The following is a 21943-nucleotide window of genomic DNA, read 5'->3' as shown; positions in this document are numbered from 1 at the left end:
AACTGCAGCCATGGCCTGGCACCGCCATCGCCCCTACCGGCCGTGAGCGGAACCGCAGCCATGGCCTGGCACCACCAGCGCCCCTGCCGGCCGTGAGCGGAACCGCAGCCATGGCCTGGCACCGCCATCGCCCCTGCCGGCCGTGAGCGGAACTGCAGCCATGGCCTGGCACCGCCATCGCCCCTGCCGGCCGTGAGCGGAACCGCAGCCATGGCCTGGCACCGCCATCGCCCCTACCGGCCGTGAGCGGAACCGCAGCCATGGCCTGGCACCGCCATCGCCCCTGCCGGCCGTGAGCGGAACCGCAGCCATGGCCTGGCACCGCCATCGCCCCTGCCGGCCGTGAGCGGAACCGCAGCCATGGCCTGGCACCGCCATCGCCCCTGCTGGCCGTGAGCGGAACTGCAGCCATGGCCTGGCACCACCATCGCCCCTGCCAGCCATGAGCAGAAATGCACAAGAGGGGCGGTCGCCTGATGGGTGAGACAAGGCTGTGATTGGGTTTCTGGTTTTTTTGTTGCTGCTGCTGCTGTTGTTTGTTTGTCTTGGTATATAGGTATAGTCTAGGAAATACCTGTTGTTCCTTTTCCCATATCTTTGCCTGAAAGCCCCGTAATTTCAAAGTTAAAATAATTTGGAGAGAAGAGGGTCATATTCTCATTTCCAGGAAGGTTCCCGCCTTCCTTGGCAGACACCTGTCTTTTAAACTACTACAGGTTCATCAGTGCTGGTCACTTTTTTTTGAAAAATCCCAGAAAGACAAGGCAGTCGTTGGTCACAGGCACAATGGGCTCAGGACGGGAAACTCCTGCTCATCACCCTAAATTTCCTTTTACAACACATTAACCCATGGAGCTGATCAATGACAACCAGTTAATCTGAGCTTTTTGGATTTCAGTAAAGCTTTTGATCCTGCCTCTCCCAGGATCCTGGTGTGTCCCTTCCAACTCAGGCCATTCCATCATTCCATGATTCTCACCCTAACAGAGCTGCTGCCCTCCCTGCCTTTAAACCTTTGGGGGTTTTGACACTGTCACACAAGCCTGAGAATTGTCCCAGTCTCCATTCACTTGGATATTGGAGAGATTTATTCCATGCACAAAACCTTCCTGACATTCAGCTTCTGTCCCACCAAGGCCACGGGACTCTTACCAGCACAGGTATCGATGCAAGGGGCTTGGACTCAGGTATAGATCTGAGGGCTCCTGAACCCTCCCAGAGCCTTCAGGGACAGCTTTCCCTTGGGATCCATGGAGATTTGAGCAATCTGGGCAAGGGCTGTGGGCTCTGATTCCCCTCACCCACCTCACAGCAGATGCTCCCGTTGCTCCAAGCCTTCGTTTCCCAGTGGACACCGGCAGCCGAGGGCCCCAGCTCAGGGGACACAGCACAGCAGCAGTGGCAGGCCTGGGACACACAGCGGGGTGAGGAGAAGAAGATGGGAACCACCTTGAGAACTCAGGAGGAAGAGCACCGGCAAGGAAAGGCTCGAAATCCTAAAGGAGAAGAGCAGAGAGACAGGAGAAGGCAACCCATCAATGTGGAGGTTTAATTCCAGGGAGCCCTGGAGGCCAACCCTTCTCCTCCACTGGGGATTGCCCAGGCAGCAAAGACTCCTCAGGGCCCTTTTGGGGAGCTGACACGAGCAGGGTTTCACCTGGGACCTGCATCCCTGTTCCCCCACCAGAAGGAAGCTGGACATGCTGGAGAGGCAATGCCAGGCACAGACACAAGAGGGGAAGAGAATGGATTGAGAGCAGCCCTGAGGAGAAGGACTTGGGGGTGCTGATGGGTGAGAGGCTGTCCAGGGAACATCTGTGCTCTCGGGGCAGGAGACAAGGTGTGCAGGGGGCAGAGGCCAGGGAACAGCACTGACAGTGGGGCAGCCCCGTCCCACCACTGCCCACATCCCACAGCTGCTGCTGGGGGGAAGCTCAGGCCCCCGGAGAGAGGGAGAGGCAGCGCTGGGCTTGGATCCCAGCAGGCACTGAGCCCCCACCAGCAGCTCGTGTGCTCCCACCAGCACGATGGGGACAGGAGGGGGAAAGCAGAAGCAGGAGAAGTCACTGGCTCGAGATAAGGGCAGTTCAGCAGCAGAGGAAAGGTGGGTGTGCTGGCAGAGCACACGAGGGACTTTGGGCACCAGTTGTTTGGGCACATGTCCAGCTGCTCCCCGGGCAGCAGAGCCAAGTGCAGGACGGCTGCTCGGGAAGGGAACTGCTGGCTCAGGGCTACTGCTGTAGCTTGTCCACTCGGGATCGGCTTCCTCCTTGGAAGCAAACGAGGGAAGCAGCAAGGCTGGCAGCATCACCTGCCATGGGAATGCCTGCAGCCCGTTTCACGGGAACAGCCCCCCGAGAGTGTTTTCCCCAGCCCTGCCCCAGGGAAAGGGGCTCTGGGAGCGCCTTTGAGGGGCTGCCGCAGGGAGCAGAGCGCTCTGGGCGGTGACGCTTAGACTGGAAGAGAGGAGAATGCCACCCTCCCTGCATGGGGAGGAAAAGGTAGAGCTGTAGCCCCGGGTGCCCGGACAGAGCAGGATGTCCCGTGCCTGCCCCTCAGCACCGCGAAGCTGCCCTGCTCCCGAAGGGGGCCAGGAACCCCCCCAGCATCAGCCCCAGGACGGCGCCCGGCCCCCATCGCTCCGGCCTTCAGGGCAGCGCAGCCACCCGGCCCCACCGCGGCGCTGGCGGTGCCCGGGCCGGGCAGGGTCGGCCCCGCCCGCGGGGAGCGTTTCCCGGCCGGGCACGGGCAGACGGCAGGGAAGGGGCTCCGCAATGGATCTGTGCCCGGCCAGCCCCGCTGGCAGCTCCCGGGCCAGGCTTTGCGCCTCCGCAGACCTCACTCTGCCCCTGCATCCCCCCGCATCCCTCCTCCTTCCCCCGCCGCTCCGCTCCCACCCCTCTGACCCCGGCCCCCTCCCAGCTCAGCCCCCGCAGCGCTCACGGCTCCCCCGAGCTCCCCCAAACCGGCTGCCAGCAAAGGCGGCTTCCTCCAGCCCCCGCTCGGAGCAGACACCACCCGCCCGCTGCCCTCGGACCCCTCCTCTCCTGCCCGGCCATCTCCCCAGACACGGCCAAACACAGGCAACAGGAGGCAGGAGCCCAACAAGATCCCGCTCCGGGCTGCTCCCGCCTCCCAGCCCCACAGCCCATCCCAGGTCCTACCGTCCCCCTCCGGACCCGCAGCTCCCGGGCTGAGAGAAGCCCATCTCAGCCCCTCTTTACCCAGCCCTGGCTCTTAAGTGGGTGGGGCTTCCCTTTTTATAGCAGAAGCAGAACAATTCCAAGAAATCAGGCATTTTAGTGCAGCAGAATGTGAAAGTGGAACCACTCTTTTGGAGTCAGATGATTTGGATTAGAGCCCAATTTCTGCACCAGCCGTGGTTTGAGTTGGCTGACGCTCCACTCTCAGCTCTTTGCACAGAGCTCTGACCCTGAACTGCTGTGCTGGTACCTGGAGGGCAGGTGAGGCCCTCAGCCCTTCCTGGGGCTGGTGCTCCATCAGGAAAAGGAGCAGGGGCAGCACAGCATCTCTGTTATCGACAGATTGACGCATAAAGTCATCTTTCATAAGTTTCTTTAGTGTTACAGCGTGTGTAAGTTTTCTTCAGCAGTGATAAATTTGTAGTGATCCATAATGTAATGTGGATTTGATTGCTGCTGTTATTGATTGTTGTTATTAGTTTTTATTCCTATTCACTGCCGCTACAATTTATATAATAATGATGTGATTATTATTACTATTGAATGTTACTATTAATATAATTCTTTAGAATTGACTGCTACAATAATTGACTGCTACTGCAATTAGTTAGTATCACAGGAGTACTGGGATACAACTAATTGCTGATAATAATATCAAGTGTGCTAGCTGGATGCATATCCAGGTAGGAGAAGCTGGAAAGGACTTTGGGCAAGGGCCTGAAGGGACAGGACAAGGGGAAATGGCTTCCCAGTGCCAGAGGGCAGAGATGGATGGGATATTGGGAAGGAATTGTTCCCTGGGAGGGTGGGGAGGGGCTGGGCTGGAATTCCCAGAGCAGCTGGGGCTGCCCCTGGATCCCTGGCAGTGCCCAAGGCCAGGTTGGTTGGGGCTTGGAGCCACCTGGGATAGAGGGAGGTGTCCCTGCCCATGGCAGGGGTGGGATGGGATGGGCTTTAAGGCCCTTTCCCACCCAAACCAGTCCGGGATTCTCTGGGTCACTTCATTAATCCTGGGGACACTTTCCAGAAGGGAATTTGGGGGTATTTTTGGCAGTGTGTAATAAAGGGGGCAGGGGCTGCAGAGGGGCTCTGTGACCCCCCAGCTGCTGCTTCACAGCTGGGTTCTGCTGGCTGAGAGCTCTTCCTTGCAAAACCTGTTCCCTGGCTGTGCTTGTCCTGCTCCTCTGGCTCGCCCCCCATGCCCAAGGCCCCACCTGCCCCAGAACATGCCCGGGTTGGCTCCAGGGAGCCGGGGGAGCTCCGAGTCAGTCAGGAGAAGGCAGGGAGAAGGTGTGGGGTCTGTCCTGGCCCCCTGCAGCCCCTGCAGCCCAGCTGGGATTTCCTCCAACAAGGCGGGGAAGCCCTGTGGAGTTGAGGGCTGGAGAAGCAGCTGTGGTAGGGAATGTTCTCTGGAAGGGAGATCCTGCAGGAGCCAGGAGACGTGGCTCAAGGGGAAATCTGAGGCCTGACACCAGCTCAGAGCTTGTGGGAAAATGACTGGGGATCCTGTGGACAGGTAAATGGCGGCACAATTAGAAGAAACCGAGGAGTTCTATTCACATCCTAACAGGAGTTATAACAGTATGGAAATTATAGGGTAAATCACAGCTGCTGCTCCCTGGATGGAAAGGGGTTGGCATGACTTGAAACCTATCCCACAATGATGCTGCATCCACACACACCTGCTGAGGGGGAGGGAATGGAGGGTGCAGTGGAGTGGAGACACTGTGGCCAGGCTCTGTGGGAATCCTTGCAGGGAAGGGAACTCAATGGTCCTTTACAGTTGATGAACCACATAGGGCCAGTCAACCAGGAGAGAGGGGGGAGGATGTCCTGCTGCTGAGCCAGGAACTGGGGTGAAATACCTCTCCTTAAATTAACTTGGCTCATCAAAGAATAATAATAGTAATAATAAAAACAACAGAACCCCTCCATTCCATAGTTACCCTCCCCCGAGGTATGACCCCCCTCACTGGGCACACACTCTGTGTTCTTTTGGACTGTATCTTTCAAAGCAAAGCAAGAGAATTTTTCACCCGTCAGTAACAAAGGTTTGTCTGACTTGAGTCACTCAAGCTCCACCTAAACACAAAGAAATAGTATAAAAGTAAGTCAAGAATGGGGGAAAAGCTAGGGAAGACTCCATGGAAACTGCTGGGATCAGTGAGGGGCAGAACCTGTCTTCTCCCCCCCCAGTGATGCCTATTAGTAAGAATCCTACTCTATGCATGCTGAATATTTTACTGGGCATTAGAGCTTGTCTGTGCATTGCTTCAAGTACATTTCTGCAGTCAGACACTGTCACCGACAACCTTCGAACCTTAACCTGTAATGATTTCATATGAATAACGAGTGTCATTCTGTTAACTGTTGGTGTGAATCCTTGCCGGGTGCTGGCAGTTGCTGGCAGCAGAGAACACGCTCCAATAAAGGGGAAGAGCTGCTGAGGACTCTCCCTTGTACTATTGGTGTTTCCCTGACTGAAACAGTCAAGCCACCCTACAATCTAGCAGGACAGCTCAGGGAAGGCTCCCCCAGAGATACAGACTCCTCTCTGCATTCTGTTGGCGAGAGGAGCGGGAGAGTAGTGGTTTGGTCCAAAATACTCGTTACTCACTTATTTACCTTCTGTGAGATAAGAATTAGGAGAAAGCAAAGCAGGCACAAAACTTAGAAGAATATTAAGAAGTTTATTAGCAGACCTAAAAGGAAGAAAAAAAATCAGACTACACCTTCAGAACACTTCTCCTCCCCCCACCTTTCTCCCTTCTCTCATTGACAATGTAAAAAGACAACCCTTGAGATTTTCAGTCAGTTTACCACTTCAATAATAACCTTTTTCAGTTCACTTAGGGAGAGGAGTCTCTCTTGCTCATGCTATGGAGACATCTCCACAAGGAACAGTTCTCTTGTGGCTCCAATGTCACAGCAAGACAGCCGCCCGGGTTGGTTCTCTGCTCGCATGTGAGAGTCCCTTCCCCCGACCTACAGCTTTCCCCACAACTGCTTTCGAGGGTCCAATCTTGAGCTACTGGGGTACCATTGTAAGGATGAGCTGTTCAGAAGCAAAGGTTCTCTTCACCCATCTCTGGGAGCACCTTCATCTCTAAGAATAGAGGCCCTCCCCCTTCCCTGGGAGCAAAGGGTCCTCATTACTTTCATCTCTAGGAACTGAGGTCTTCTCCTTCTGATTTGGAGCAAGAGTCCTCATCACTTCCATCTCTCCCTGTTCAAACTTCTCATCAAATCACAGCTGCTTCAGCATCTGCTTATTCCAGCACAGGTGCTTTTGCTCACAAGTACAGTTTGAACGCTCCACCTCCCCATGCTTTCATGAAATTACAATGGGTACTCTGATGTCCATAGTCCATCACCACCATAGCTTTACAGCAGAATTTCAGCTTCTAAGCATCTCCTCTTTCTCCTCCCTCAGGGTTTCAGCTCTTCCTTCTTTACTGACTTTGGTGTCTCTATGGTGTTTTCTTCACCTTCCTTCTTCCTCAGACTCGGAAGAGGATTGATGTCTGCAGGCTTCATCTGTTCTGGAGGAAACTTACAGCACTAAAAGGGTTAATCTCACCCAGGGCCCCGCAGCTGGAATTTGCTTATCGCTGTTGGTCGCATGATCTTTGCTGGGCAGCGGGGCAGTGGTCTCAGACAAGCCCTGGCCGCACCAGGGGCTGCCTGCACAGAGCAGGGCTGGGGAGGGGCCGCAGATGGAACAGGGCTGTGCCACGGCCGACCCAGCTGGACCCAGCAAGGCCCAGCCCAGCCCTGCTGGGCCGCCTGCAGGCCCCCCCCCAGTTACCTGTCCCAAGGCTGGAAGCAAGAGAGCTTTCCCGGGGTTTGTTCATTCTTAAATATGGACCACAGAGGGATGTCAAGCTCTTTAAGTGGCTTTAAAAGTTGTCAATATTCAAACTAGGCAGTCGATAGGTTCTGTGAGGTCATAGAGGAAGCTGTAAGCACCTCTTTGCAAGAGAATCACTTCCATAGCTCTGCTAACCCAGGACAGGGAAGAAGCACTGCTTGCTTTTTTTTTGGCCAGTTTCTCAGCTCCTTTTCTCTGGAGAGAAAGACGGAGAGCTGAACTTTGTTTTCCTGGGACTTTGGTTTTTTCCCTTTCTCTCTGCTGGACTGTTTCAACATCAGAATACATCGGGAGGAATTTCCACCGAGGTCTTCACCCTGGAGGTGGTCCCAGCACGACCCATCTGCAAGGACGGGGAGAGAGAGATCTACAGAAGGACTCTGAAATTTTTGAGGGTAAGCTCAAAGCTGGTACCGAGGCTAGTTTCAACTTCAATTCTTCTAATTTATTGTCATATTCCCTGGTCCACTTCATATTGTCTCCCTCTGTCAATTTTTCATATAAAAATTTTAGTGCCTGCATATATCCTTCGGTCCATGGTCTACAATATCCCAATAATCCAAGCAGTGTTCTAACTTCTTTCTTTGAAGAAGGAGTGGGAAGAGACAAAATCCCTGCAACCCTCTCAGGATTAAGCTTTCGGCTACCTTTACTTATTAAGTGACCAAGATACTTTACTTCTGATTCTGCAAATTGTAGTTTCCCTTTTCATACCCTTAATCCTTTTTCCCCAAGAAAATGCAATAGTTTTATATTAGCCTCCCTAACTTCAGCTTCCCCTGATAACAAAAGATCATCCACATATTGGATAATTTGTATTCCAGTAGGAGTGGGGAAAGTCTGCAGTATTTCTTCGAAAGCTTGCCCAAATAGATTTGGAGGCTCAGTAAATCCCTGTGGTAATTTTGTCCATCTTAGTTGCTGCTCTGTCCCAGTACTTGGACCTTCCCATTCAAAGGCAAAAATGTTTCGACTATCCTCTGCCAACAGGCAAGCCCAAAAAGCATCTTTAAGATCCACTACACTAAACCACTGATGCTGAGGTGAGACTTTACTTAAAAGGGTACAGGGGTTGGGTACCCCTGGGTAACGGGTCCAAGTTCTCTTGTTAACTTCCCGTAAGTCTTGTACTAATCTATGAGTCCCATCAGACTTTTTTACTGGAAGAATAGGGGTGTTACGAGGAGACATACGAGGTTCCAATGTCCCATCTTTTATCAATTCTTCTATTACCGGCTTTAATCCTTCTCTTCCTTTTAAGGATATGGGGTACTGACGCACACGTATGGGACATTTTTCTCTTTCAGTCGTGACCCTTATGGGATCAATATTCAATCCTCCCCTATTTCCTTCCCCAGCCCAAAATTCTTTGTTAATCTTTCCCTCATCTTCCTGGCCAAGTTTTAACACTTTAGCTGTCATCTTCTCTTCTTCCGGTATGACCCCTATTCCTAATTGTACCTGTAAGTCTCTCCCCAGTAAGTTGCAACCTGCTCCAGGACCTAACAAGACATCTCCCATCCCTATTCTGGTTTCCCCTTCAATTACTACATTTTTAATGACAGGAACTTCAAACCCTTCTCCTTTTGCTCCTGTTATCTTCACAGTGTCATTACTCACATCACACCCTCTTGGAATATTTACTACACAAGTTCTCGCTGCCCCAGTATCAACTATAAATTCCAATACCTCCTCTTGGGGGCCTACTTTTAAAGTTGCCAAAGGCTCCAGATGGTATTTATCCCCCAGAAAATAGAGCCCATGACCTCCCTATTTTTCTTCTGGGTGTATCTCTTGGAATATTTTCAGGTTCTTTTTTAGATGAGGGCATTCCCTCTTAGAGTGTCCTTCTTCTCCACAATAGAAACAGGCATTTTTTATTTGCTCCTGAGATTTTGATCGTGCTGGGGTTCTGTTTTTTCCCTTTTCCCTGTCTCTGAAACCTGAATGTTTGGGAGTGGTACTTGGGGGCTTCAGATTCCTCTGGGAGTTACTTTCTCGCATAGTGGCTGTCGTGATTTTTGCTTCTGCTTTGGCTTTTTCTTCATCTCTCTGTACCTAAACCTTTTGATCTTCCCTTAATAATTCATTTAATGCCCGCTCATGCCAATCCTCTATCTTTTCCAGCTTTTTTCTAGTATCTGGCCAGGCATGAGTGACAAAGTCAACTCTCAATAGAGCTTGCCTGGCTATGCCCTCAGGGTCAGTTCCAGAGTATTGTTTCATATTCTTTTGGAGCCTCTCTAACCAATCAGTTGGAGTCTCCTCCTTCCCTTGTTGCCCATCAAAAGCCTTGCTGCCTCTTTTATTCCTTTGGCTATCAGATTACGATAATCATTCATATGTCCTTGCCCTGCCTCTTCATTGTGGTTCCAGTTAGGAGGTGCTATTGGCATTTTCTGGTCCCCAGGTGGACCTTGTTGATTCTCTCTTTCCCAGATTCTCATTCCAGCAGGTCTAATCATCTGCCTCTACTCTTGAGAAAATATAATATTCATTATTGACTGCATTTCTTCCCAAGTGAAAATATTGGGACCTAAGAATTGGTTTAATTGTTCAGCTATACCTATGGGATCTTCTAATAACCCTTTAATTTCCTTTTTAAAATTTCTGACTTCTGAAGAGCTAAAAGGAGCATTTACAAATCCCATCCCACCTTGAACCCCTCCCATCGGCACTTCTCATAATGGGAATAAACTGATTTCTTGATCCCAACCTTTCTGTTCCTCAGTCATCACAACCTTAGAAGAAACCCTTTTCCTTTGTTTTGGAGTAGTGGCAGGAGAGGAATTACTGAGCTGTCTTTGAGTTTTAACTGAGCTTCTCCTAGTATTTTGGTATGGTGCTCCTTCGCTGGGAAGGGGACTCATCGGAACTGCCAAGGCAGAAGTCGGTGGTGGAGCCGTAACCACCAAAGGGACAGAGGCAAGGTCAGCCGGCAGAAGCGGGACCATGGCAGGAGCGGGGGTGGCCGGGCACGAGAGGAGCCACGGCAGGGGCAGGGGTGGGGGCACCCAGCGCAATCGGGTCTGCAGCTGGTGCGGGAGCACCTGGCACAACTGGGGCTGTGGCTGGCACAGGAGCGCCTGGTTCCTGTGTATGATACGGGGGTGGCAATGCTTCCAGGGTGTCCCAACCCTTTTCTTTCTTTTCCTCTGCTTGCTCTGCCTCTGGGGTTTCTGATATTTTAAAAACTTTTAACCCCAGGGGTTCTGTGTCTCTTGTCCAACAAGAGGCATATTCTTTTTCTTCCGGATCAAACGGTTCCTTTGAATTTACAAATATATTTAAGGCTTGACAAAGCTTGGCTTCAAAGGACCCGTACCTAGGCCAATAGACATGATCGGGTCTTATTTCTTTCTTTGTCCATTCTAGCATACAATACCGAATCATCTTTATCCTTTTCCTTTGTACAAGGGTCACTATCCCAGCTGGCTAACTTAATTCCCAGTGGACTATCTTGAGGTATATCTGCTGGCACTTTTTTACTCCCTTTTTTCCTTGAACCCAACTTACTGGTTCTTTGTCCCATCTTCCCAGGATTTTATCTATTCATCCCTGGCCCCTGTTTTCTGCTCTAACCCACCCCTCTGACAGCTTAAACACCACCCTCCCCTCACAGCACAGAAGACCTTTCCTCTTTAATAAAATAATAATATAATATAATCCACCTCCCTCCAGATAATAAAGTCAAACTTTAAATCAACCATCTATATTATGTATACTTTCATTCATTCATATTCACTCACTTTTATTTCTTTAATATGTCTCGCTCATTCTCACTCACAACAAGTCAACACAATAATAAGGTATCTTGATTTTCAAATCACTTGTTAATATTCACCCACAGGTATTATTTTTCAAATAAAATGGTAAAATCTCAAATGTTGTTAGCCAACCCCAGATTCTCTCTCTCCCACACTTCCCATCTAGAGTAATTTTTCTAGCCTGTGTGTTCCAACCCTCAATCCGGCAACATTTCTGGAATTGGGGACCCTCACTTTCATCCCCTGTTTCCTAGGGGATTGTGCTAGGAAACCCTTTTTCTGCTCTCTTTTCCTAGGGGTCCAACAGCTCCCTGAGACCCAGTCCCAGTTACCCCGGGGGGGATCCCCCACTCCTTTTATCTTTTGCTTTGTCTCCTCGCTGGCCGTTTTTCTCGCGAAAAGATAGTACCGCAGCTCTCAGAGACTCCACACTCATTTCACAGGTCTGGGGTAACCAGCCCAAGCATCATTCACACACCAGTCAACCTCTGTATCCTCCCCCCTGAAAATACTTACAATCCTTTTTTTCTTGTCCAGGTCTTCGTGCACGAAAATTGTGGAGCTAGCTGCCATGGTTTCTTAGGGGGCCTCTTTTTCCCTTTCTTTTGCTTTATTTGTCCCTTTCTTGTCCACGGGGTGTCAACCTGCAACCACCGATTCACACCAGAAGAAACAGAGCGGGCCGCTGAACTCAGCGGGGCGTGCCTCTCCTACTCGGGATCTCCCAGGGTCTTGGAGGCGAGGTGTTAATCCCGGATGAGTGCCCAGATGTGAAAAACAAGGTTCAGTCTCCTGTTAGGATTTAAAAGTTTAATAAAGGACAATTGGGGACAAAGACAATAAAGCAAAAGTCACAGCACTGGGTGCTTTGGCGCTCAGCCAAGAACACCCCTGTTATTGCGGAGACACCCTTTATATACCTGTCCTATTGCATCAGCATAATGCATATTCATAATCAATTATGCATATTCAAACTTTTACCAAAACTAGTTTACATGTTCCAGGAGCTGTTTAGCATGGCGCCTCCTTGGGTCCACCTTTTTAGAGCACACACATCTCTTGGCTGTGGTTTTAGTCAGTTTTTATTATCACCTCCAGAGGGGGCTTTGGTCCATGGTTTCCGCAGATGGTAGTTGCTGATAGTTGGCATGTCAGTAGCAGGGGTCTTCAACACACGGTGGTTGGATGTTATCCAACCAAGCAGACAGTTCAATTACCACAAGCATAACTATATTAGCTATTTTACTATTATGTCTAAGTTTAGTTAATGACAGAAATAAAGGCATAAGTTGTTGTTATAAAACTACATCTTTAAAACAAAGCTACTTTAACCTTATACATATAGCGTCCATTTTAACGTTTGTAGAAAGCCAATATTATAATGTGTATCTATCACACTACCACTGCCTCCCTTGGCACCTGCCACTCCCACTGGTTTCCCTGGATGTTGTTGTGGTTTGGGGCTTCCTGCCCTCTCTGCTGTCCCTGCAGACAGTGAAGCTGCTCCTGGAGCAGAGACTCTGAAAGGAGCAGAGCCTCTGCTGCCACACGCCCTCCCCCAGGGCCACCCCGCTGTCCCCTGCCTGTCTGCCCCACACAGAGCTCCAGTCACCCCCAGCTGGGGCTGCCCTGAACACAAAGGAGGCACAGAGCAGCACGGTCCAAATCAACTCCTTTATTAGCAGAGCCTGCAGGGGATGAGGCTGAAGCAGCCCTTCAGCAGCTCTCCAGGAGGGCTTGGCGCTCGCATTGCCAGCGGCATTGCAGCACCTGCACAGCCAAACTGCCCCCACATCCCTGGGGCAGTGCCAGATGGTGCCACCTTCTCCAGGGCACGGCTCCGGTGCCACCAGCCTGCCTGGACAGCACCAGCACTGCCCCGAGGGCCGCTGCGGAAGGTGCTGGCAGATGGGATTCTCCACATGGGGCATTCCAAAGGCTTTTGCTCAGCAGCAAGGCCAAGGGCAGGAGCAGCTCCTGCCAGGGCTGAGGGCTGAAGGGAAGGGTAGCAGCTCCAGGCAGCTGAGCAGGAGCGGCTGCCCTGGACAGAGACGGAGCACCTCCGAGCCAGGGAGTGGAAGCACTGCCTGAGCCATGGGGCTGTCGTGTCCCTGCTTTCCTGAGCCCAGAGACACAACAGCTCCTGCTGGGAGAACGGCCTCAGCTGATGCAGGAGGCTGCAATGAGGGAGGCAAGGATGATGCCCAAAAGCCAAGCAGCCCAGCTTGCAGCCAGCGTGGAGCTGCCCTCAGGCCTCACAGCCATTTCTGCGGGAAGGACACCTCCTTGCTGCAGGAAAACTGCCTTTGGGACACTGTCCCTTCCTGTCTCACAGCAGTGGATCCAAGGGGGGCTTTGAGCGCTGCCTTGCCCTTGCCCTGGCCTGCCGACTTCGGGTGGGGGAAGCCATGCAGACAATCAATGTGATTGGTAGAACAAACTTCATTTATTAGCAATACAGAGGCACTTATATAGTATTGAGTACAAGCTTATCAGTTCTTGATTGGTTTAAGCTTACAAAAGCGCATTCTTACTTCTACATAATTGGGTTAGATAAAAGACTACATTTGGCAAGCTTTATGTTTTGTCTTGAGAGATCAAAAACCTTCCTCCCTTCTCATGGTCAGTAGATCTTATCAGCACAGGACTGTACCTCCTTAAAACTCCCTTTTTGTTTCTCAGGCCTGTTTCTCACGCAGGCATTTCTCATGGAGGCTTTTTCTCATGCAGGCCTTTGCTTGAAGGCCTTTGCTTTGTACAGTTCTGTTATTGATTTGGTTTTATCAATAATCCATGTCCCTGATCCTCTAACCATTTTGCAACAATTCCCCTTTTTTCTTTTTGTAAAGGCAATATTTGATTGGCTACAGATGTAGTAACTTTGTATATCATCTTTTGCAAGCATTGGCATAGGCAAGGTAAGCACACTATTATTAATAATATTAGTAGTCTTACAGTAATCAAATGCTGCACAAGTGAAACTAGCCATGGTCTTAAACTTAGTGACTTTAACCATCTTTCTAAGCTGAGATGGTCTTCTTTCTGTAATTGTGTGGTTAATTAATGTAACTCACTTATCTGCTTGTAAATTAGGACAGAGTGGTCAGAAAGATTCATACAGCACGTACCTTAGAACTCTTCACAGCCGTGGCTGTGAGCTAGTAGTAGAAAATTAATTGCTACTTAATTTTGTAATATTGTATGTCTAACACTAGTAACATCTACGCTTAACTCATCAAGCATTTGCAAAGTTATGTTTAACTTATCCCTCTCCCAGCAAGCAAGTTTATGCAGAATAGCGTGAGCCCTGGCTGCTGAAGCACAAGTAAAAATATAGATGCTAGCCAAATTCACTGCCTTTACTCGATCTAAATGGGCGGACAGCTGATTGAAAATGTCCACTAATGCTCTTGTCTCAAGACAGTCAAAAAACAACTTTTCACTCTACTTCTGTGTTTGGTGTTATACCCAAAAATTTATGTAACTCTCCTTTTTAGTTTTGCCTTTGGAGAGGGTTCCCCGACACCCACCACAAGTCACTGGCAACCACCCAGGGCAGCTGTTACATTCGCCCCAGGGTCTCGCTATTTCTCCTGCTACGGAGAGTGGTGGATCTGGCAAGTCCTCAGCTCCTTCACTCAGCCACGTCTGCAGCCTCTCCCAAGGCTTCTCGGGACAGAGGTCTCAGAGTCCCAGCTGTTGAAGCAGTGGCGTCACTTTCCTCAGGAGCTGATGCTGACTGCGCCTTCTCGCTTCGGGGTCCTGTAGCACGGCACCACTTGCTGGGCACCCCTCTGGTCAGTGCTGCGGCGATGACTTGTCCCTGTTGTCGCAGGACATTCTGCAGTGTTGCAGTAAAGGCAGTTGTTTGAGATGACTGTTCTGAACGGGCAGCACGTACGAGCATCTCGTCTACACCTGCTCCTTGGGGCAGCATAGCAAGAATTGTCTTAGCTTGCCTATTAGCATTTTCAAAGGCAAATATTTGGAACATTTGCCCTTGGAGCTCTTCAGAGAGCTCAGTTGCATCCTTTAAGGCTGCTGACAACAAGGCTTTGTGGGCAAAAGTCTGTAACAACTGATGAATTACTACAGGCATGGTCAGCTGTGTTACTGTTGCCCCGTAAGCTCCGCTGCCAGTTAGCATGTCAGCTTGGAATGCATACAGTGGGTCTTGTGTGTCACTTTGATGTTTGCTAGCTTCTTCTTGTGCTAGCTGTTTCCACATTCGTTCCCAGAGCAGGAACTGTGAAGGGGTTAATAACAACTGTGCGATGCTGATGCAATCATTCAGACACAGAACATCTGCTGTAAAGATAGACTGCAGAATGCTTCGTGTAGATAAGTCAGCAAGCTTTTTGATTACTTCTTGCATCATTTCTTGGTGCTTCTCCCCTTCCCGAGGCTGACCCCCGGCAGCCCCGGCCGGCTCCGGCTCCGCAGGCGATGAAACCACAGAAGCTGCTTTGCATCCGGACGTTCCGCTGTTCGGCGGGGGGGGTTGCTCTCTGCCGCTTTCAGCTGGGCTTTAGGACCGCTCCGTTGCTCTGCTGCTTTCAGTCGGACACCAGGACTGCCTGTGTCTCCTTGGCCCGCCTGCGCCCCGCCCCCTGGATCGGGCGGCTCTGCTTCTGCATTTGCGGCCATTTCTCTCTCAGACGTCGGAAAGGTAACTTCCTGCCCTGCTGAGTTCAGCAGCTCCTGCAGTGAGCGGACGGGTGCTGCTGTGCTTTTAATCGGTTTTCTCGCGGCCAGCCCGAAGGACCATGCTACCCCGGACTCGGCTCCGGTCTCTGGCCGCCGCTTCATAAGGCCCCCGTCTGTTCCTTTCCCGGAGCTGCCACACCCAGTGCTGCCACTCTCTAAAGCCTCTATGGCAGCTGTGGCCACTGTCCTCTCTGTTTTCATCTCTGTGAGAGTGCCAGTTACTGCTCTCCAGATTAACCCAAGAGCTTTTGCTTCTTTAGCTTTCATTTTAAACCATCTTGGATCAGCTAGTTCCTTACAGAGGTTTACTTCTTTAACTCCCCGCTTTTCTAAAAAGCGTAGAAATAAATCAAGGGTCACCTCTGTTTCCATATTTGCGTCCTACCGCATCTGCATCTTACTGCAATCCCTGTCGACAGGATTTGTGCAGCCTTTTCCCAGGTTTGCCCTTGTCAGCCGATACGGCGGACCCCTGTGTCAGGTCAGTCCAGGCACGGATCAGACGCTTGCCTGCAGCTGCTGATCTTCTGCCCTCCGATTGCTGCTTATCGGTGCCACGTCGGTCCCCCACCTTAGTCAAGAAAACGAAGTCCCAGTCCCTGTTCGGGCGCCAAATGCTGACTTCGGGTGGGGGAAGCCATGCAGACAATCAATGTGATTGGTAGAACAAACTTCATTTATTAGCAATACAGAGGCACTTATATAGTATTGAGTACAAGCTTATCAGTTCTTGATTGGTTTAAGCTTACAAAAGCGCATTCTTACTTCTACATAATTGGGTTAGATAAAAGACTACATTTGGCAAGCTTTATGTTTTGTCTTGAGAGATCAAAAGTCTTCCTCCCTTCTCATGGTCAGTAGATCTTTTCAGCACAGGACTGTACCTCCTTAAAACTCCCTTTTTGTTTCTCAGGCCTGTTTCTCACGCAGGCATTTCTCATGGAGGCTTTTTCTCATGCAGGCCTTTGCTTGAAGGCCTTTGCTTTGTACAGTTCTGTTATTGATTTGGTTTTATCAATAATCCATGTCCCTGATCCTCTAACCATTTTGCAACACTGGCCCTTGGGATCAGACTTGGCCACAAGGCCGATCGGCCCAGGGAAGGAGTTTGGTTTGACTCTAGGACAATGCAGAGGGAAGTGTTTATGGCAAGGAGGCAAAAGCATTCTGGCTTTATCATGAAGCGAGGGAGTTGCTGAGCGATGGCTGCAGTAACACACCTTATTTCACCAAATTTGGGAGCAATTAGATACCATTGGCTGCGTGTGGCTTGAGAGTGTCATTGTTGTAACTGCATTTTGTGGAGAGCCTGGTACAAAGTTCTTCTAAACTGCAAAGCCGTTGTGGTTCTTCCTTCCCATGGACGTGGCCTAACTCTTGTCCAGCTCAGACAGTGCTTCCTGCTTGGTAACTCTCTGCCACGCCTCAGGGATTTCTCCTTTGCCCTGAAATTTCCCATTGTACAAAGCTTCCAGCTGTGTCCTGAAATGAGACACAAACCATTTCCAGTACGCCTGCATGGATGAATCAGGAAGAATGTTCCATGTGGAGAAACGGGGTCCTGCATCCCGGTATCTCTTGTAGGTTATCCATTCACTGTCACCCACTCTGAATAAGGAGTCACTTGCAACAAGGCTGGAACAAATATCAATGACCAGGTAGTTCGTCTCATGCCACTTGGTTCCCACCAAAGCTCGTGGGCGATGGAAGACCAGCTGATGGTCTCCATCGTGATTCCGCATGGTGTTTGTGCAAACAGCCCCACAGAAGGGACACTGCTCCCAGCACCCCGAAAACTGCTCTGCCAGGATGGTGTGAGGCTGCCTTGCAAACGAGCTCATATCGGCATCAGCAAATTCTTTCCTGAGCCTGTTCTTCAGGTCATCCAGAGCTTCTGCCATGGCACTGCTCAGGAACTCAATGTCTGTGACCTCCTGGTGCTCAATGCCCTTCAGGTCACTTCTGGGCAAGTTGATCACCTCTGTCAGTTCCCTGCAAAATTCATCCAGCCAAAGAGAGACTTTGTCTTCTCTGTCTTTTCTGTCATTGACAATTTTGGTTGATAAAGAAACAGCTTTCAGGATGTTTCCATACAGAAGATTAAGGGAGGAATCTAAAAACTTTTCCAGCCTCCTGTTCCCATCTAAACAGTAACTCCTAACTCGTGTCTCAGTGTAACTCTGACAAAACTGTTTTGGGCAATTAAGGTAATCTTTGAAATACTCAAAATTTTCTTGTTCTGCCAGGTATCTCAGGAGGGAGACTTCCAGATTGGCTCTGTTGCCCTGGAAATCTGGGAATTTGCCCTGCATGTCCTCAGCAATGGCTTTAGCCGTCCTCTCATAGACCGCCCGGTGAAGAGCTGGTTCAATCTTGTCACAAAGGAAAACAGCAAAAGTTGTGATAGAAGTGGCTCCTTGGCAGGAAATCTGGAAACATTGGAAGAAATTCTCTCTCTTGCTGTTCAGGTACACGACTGGGTCATTTGCCTTTTGGAACGCTTCATGCATGACTTTAAACCTTTCTGCTGCCATTCTGCAAAGATACAGAGATAAATCTATGCTGTACTCTCTGTTAAAAGTACATTTTGCATTGCTGGGGATGGAGTTCACACCTTCCTGTACTTCATTGAGTATTTCATGAATAAAATTTCGACTGTAATCCCGTTTCTCTTGTTCCTTCTTATCAATGTTTGCTCTCACACACGCTATGATGCTGTCTGTGATGTGCTGCAAGTTGATCACATCAGCATTGGAAACCCTCCTAGTAATGACACCAAAATGCTTTTTTTTCATGACGTGTTTCTCCATGTCAAAAGAAAATCCTCTGCCTTTGGGAAATGATGTGATCCTGGCATGTAAACCCGGTTCCTTAAAGTGCTCTAGAAGGACATCTTCGATTTCTGCATCGATATCCACCTGTTCCAGGGGAGGAGCAACACAGGAAACTTCGGCAATCCAATTGTTCCAGACAAAAATAAAGTTGTCTCTCAGTTCTCTCTCACTGAGGCTCTTCCCTTTCAGAGTCACAGCCAACTCCTTACTCTTTCTCAGGAGCTGGGCTTCATATTGCACCTTCCTTGCATCCAGTTTACTCTGCTCCTTCTGTAGCTCAATAAGATTCTCACATTTCTTTTTTGTTTCAAGAAGAAGAGCCTCTTTTAGTTCTTTCAGCTTCAGCTCTGTGTTTGGTTTCCACTGGACCAGTGTCTCGTGGTCTTTGTCCTCCCTGAAATACTTTTCCACTTCTTTCTCGATGGCATCACTTGTCTCTTGCACCTGCCCTTCAAGGTATTCTCTGGTGACATTCCGCAAGTCCCCATTCCGAATTTTGTTGTCCAGTCTCATCTGCATGTCTAAGACATGACTCCTCAGCCTCCAGGTCCACTGACTAAAGGCGCTTTCCAGTTTCCTGTACGCGGCAATCTCCAGGGAATTCTTGAAGCTGAAAACAAAGTTTTCATTCAGCAACGCATTCCAGAGGTCCCCAATACGAACTTTCAGGCTCGAGAGCCTCAAAATGCTGCGCTGCGACTGCTTCTGGGCAGCCTGGAGGATTTTGCTCTTTAGTTGCTGGACGTTCTGGCTGTAGGTGGGGTTGGGTGGTGCCATCGGGGGATTTCCTTCCCACAGCTGAGCAAAGTAGTGAATGTGGGTGTTCACATCAAAGCCGATGACATCGCTGAAGGAGGAGATGTCACAGAATTCCTGCTGGGCAGCTACCACAGTCATTTTATCCAGCTTTTCCTGCAAACGCCTTTGTCCTTCCATGTTCTGCTCCTTGGCAGTTGCTTCTCCCACGTTTTGGTGGACAAAGAGGCAGCTTGGGGAAAGATTGACTTTCTTCATCCTCAGGAAAGCCTGCACAGCGATCTGGAGAACATCTTGCATTTCTGATGGATTTTCTCCAAAGATATTGATCACAGTCAAGTTGCCAATGCCAATGACAAAGGTGGCCAGCTCATTGTCGTGGTTCAGGGAGTGTTTATTGGCCATCTCCATGGCACGAAGTCCCTCTGTGTCCACCACCAGCACAAAATCAAAGCCCAAGTCTTGCTGCAGCTCCTCGCCCACTGGGATGAGCTGCATAAAAGCTCCGCGGGTGCATCTCCCCGCGCTGACGTTGAACTGCAGACCAAACATGGCATTCAGCAGGGTGGACTTGCCTGTGCTCTGGATGCCGAGCACGGAGAGCACAAACACTCGTTTGTCCCCCAGCCTCTCAATTAAGCTGTCAAAGATTGCTCCCACCCAGCGCAAGGGCAGGTAAGAAGCATCCCCATCCATCAGCTCCACGGGATACCCCGAAACCATCAGATCTGCTGCAATCTCCGGCAGTTTGACAAAACTCTCATTCTTGGAGTTCATTACTTCCAGAGCTTCATAAATCTGCCCCACCTCTCTCAAGACATGCTCCAGGCCAATGGATGAATCATTGATTTCATCAGAGAGAGCATCCAGCTCATTCATCAATTCAGTGTTTTCACTGGTTTTTTCCTGGTTTTTCTTTGCTGTCCGTATTTCAGACCATAACTCGTGATAGTCTCTCCTCAGTTCTTCAAGGCGACCACAGGACAGCTCATCCATAAAGACCTTCATCCAGTGCAGGAAGTATTTCTTGGTATCTGCTGGCTGGGCCTGGAGAAAGCCAAGGAATGATTTCATCAGCGGGTTAAGGGGGAAGGCTTGTTCAAGTTGCTTTCTTCTTAGTTCTGCCTTCTCAATTTCAATTTGGCTGCGATGATGCTCAATGCTCTTGTTTCCCTTCTCCTGTAAGCGAGTGAGCTCTTTGTCCTTTTTGCACCACTGGTACCACAGTTTTCCTTGAAGGGGCAGGAGCTGGGATTTGATCTCAGACAGCTTCTCTTTCTTCAGAAGCTCCACCAGCTTCTTTGCCTTTGCTTTGGCTGTCAAACATGCAGGTTGATCTGCATCCACTATGAATCTGTGCTGGCGCGCTTTGTCCAGACAGGCCTCCAGGCTGAAACGTGGATGAGACCTTTCCAGGAGATTCTGGATTGTTTCAGTCAGCTGGACGGCCAGTTCTGCTTCGTTTCTGTTCTTGATCCCTATTGTTATGTTTTTGCTGGCTTGTCCAGCTGCAACATTCTCTTTTTCCGTGAGAAGACAAACCAAAGGCCTTTGTGACTGCCACAAGCCCTGCAAAAGCTTTTTCCCCCTGTTGTCCATGTGCTCTGAATCGGATACGAGAGCCACGTTGACAGCAGATATCTCCTGCAGGAACTGCAGCTGTGCTCCGTGATCCCTGGCATCTCCATGCAGGTTACAGAAAGCCACGCAGCACTCAAAGGTGTCATCAGGGCTTCCACGGGGGCAGTACCAGGTGATCTCCACCACCCCTTCCATCAGCAAACGCTCTCTGGTGCTGCCTCTGCAGTGGCGGTGGAAGAAAGTGTCGTGTTTGCGTTTGCTCAGCAGAGCGTTCAGGAGCTGAGACTTGGAAGAGGAGGCCGAGCTGCCAATGCGGATGAAGGACACAATGGGTGTCTGTACCTGAAAGATGAGTTTGTTGTTGTAACTCTTTGTTCTGGCCTGCTTTCCTGACTTGTCTGCCTCTTTCCAGCTCCTTTGGATTTGGCTGAGGGCGTAGAGCGGGAACTCGATCTGTGAAGTGCATGGGTTGGGCACCAGCAGAGGCAGCGCCAGTTGGCAGAACGCCAGCTTGGTTGCAAGGGTCTCTCTCAGGAAGTCATCAGCACAATGGAAAATGGCCATCTGCAGGTCCATGGGGTGCACACGGCTGTCCCTGCTTCCAGGTTCAGGGACTGCTTCTGTGAAGTTGTCAAGAAAGTTTTCAAAGGAGTCTGAAGGTTCGTCCTCTTGCTCTGTCATTTGTGGCACAGCTGCAAGTCCTGCATTGTTCTTATTCCTGCAAGTCAGGTACCTCACCTGGTAATCCACTGTGAGCAGCTTTTGCAAGAAGTAAAATGGCAGTTCCTTGTCCTTGCTGGGCTGGCTGTCCTGCAGAGATGTCTTGCAGATGGTGCGGAAATTTCCCATCCCCATTTTTCTTGGATAGTGACTTTTGAGTCCAAGGCGCTTGAGCAACTGGAGGAATTCCTGGTTTGCAATGGCTTCATTTGCTTGGGATTCGCTGCCGTCTGACTTGAACTGGGACTGACTGGGGAGCTCAGGTGGTGGAAAAGTCTCTTCCATGTCTCTGAGTATGTTCTGCATCCTCTGTTCATCCCATTTCCCATTCAAACACCCTCTGATCAAGGAATGCAAGTCCTGTTCCAGCCTCTCCCAGTCTTTGCCTCCACTGTGCTTTTGGAGGAGATTCTTGATCCGTGTGGACCACAAGCCTTGCATGTGATCTTCCATGAAAACTAAACGCTCCCTCTTCTGCTCAGGGGACAGCTCTTGACTTTCGGG

At 50.1% G+C, this 21943-nt stretch overlaps 3 protein-coding genes across 5 annotated transcripts in view; all 3 read right to left on the bottom strand.

Annotated features, from left to right (window-relative positions):
• The window catches only part of LOC125323145 (interferon-induced very large GTPase 1-like), a 13236-nt gene extending 10006 nt beyond the window's left edge, over nucleotides 1-3230 (bottom strand). The window contains exons 1-2 of one of the 2 annotated variants that reach the window (XM_048297816.1): nucleotides 3165-3230; nucleotides 1306-1496 (exon numbers count right to left, since the gene is read on the bottom strand). The gene's annotated coding sequence lies outside the window, so the exon portion shown is untranslated. The remainder of the gene's footprint in view (nucleotides 1-1305; nucleotides 1497-3164) is intronic. The other variant, XM_048297817.1, reaches the window with a different exon arrangement.
• The window catches only part of LOC125323148, a 23689-nt gene extending 10917 nt beyond the window's left edge, over nucleotides 1-12772 (bottom strand). Inside the window, exon 1 of one of the 2 annotated variants that reach the window (XM_048297822.1) lies at nucleotides 12249-12772. In XM_048297822.1, the coding sequence (XP_048153779.1) occupies nucleotides 12249-12772 (524 nt within the window). The remainder of the gene's footprint in view (nucleotides 1-12248) is intronic. The other variant, XM_048297823.1, reaches the window with a different exon arrangement.
• The window catches only part of LOC125323146 (interferon-induced very large GTPase 1-like), a 29197-nt gene continuing 19750 nt past the window's right edge, over nucleotides 12497-21943 (bottom strand). The window contains exon 3 of the mRNA XM_048297818.1: nucleotides 12497-21943. This exon is cut by the window's right edge and continues 2270 nt beyond it. Within this exon, the coding sequence (XP_048153775.1) occupies nucleotides 16919-21943 (5025 nt within the window). The 3' untranslated portion in view covers nucleotides 12497-16918.

The sequence above is a fragment of the Corvus hawaiiensis genome, chromosome 3 (assembly GCF_020740725.1).
Source record: "Corvus hawaiiensis isolate bCorHaw1 chromosome 3, bCorHaw1.pri.cur, whole genome shotgun sequence".
Classification (NCBI taxonomy): Eukaryota; Metazoa; Chordata; class Aves; order Passeriformes; family Corvidae; genus Corvus; species Corvus hawaiiensis.
This window is presented reverse-complemented; position numbering and strand designations above follow the sequence as displayed.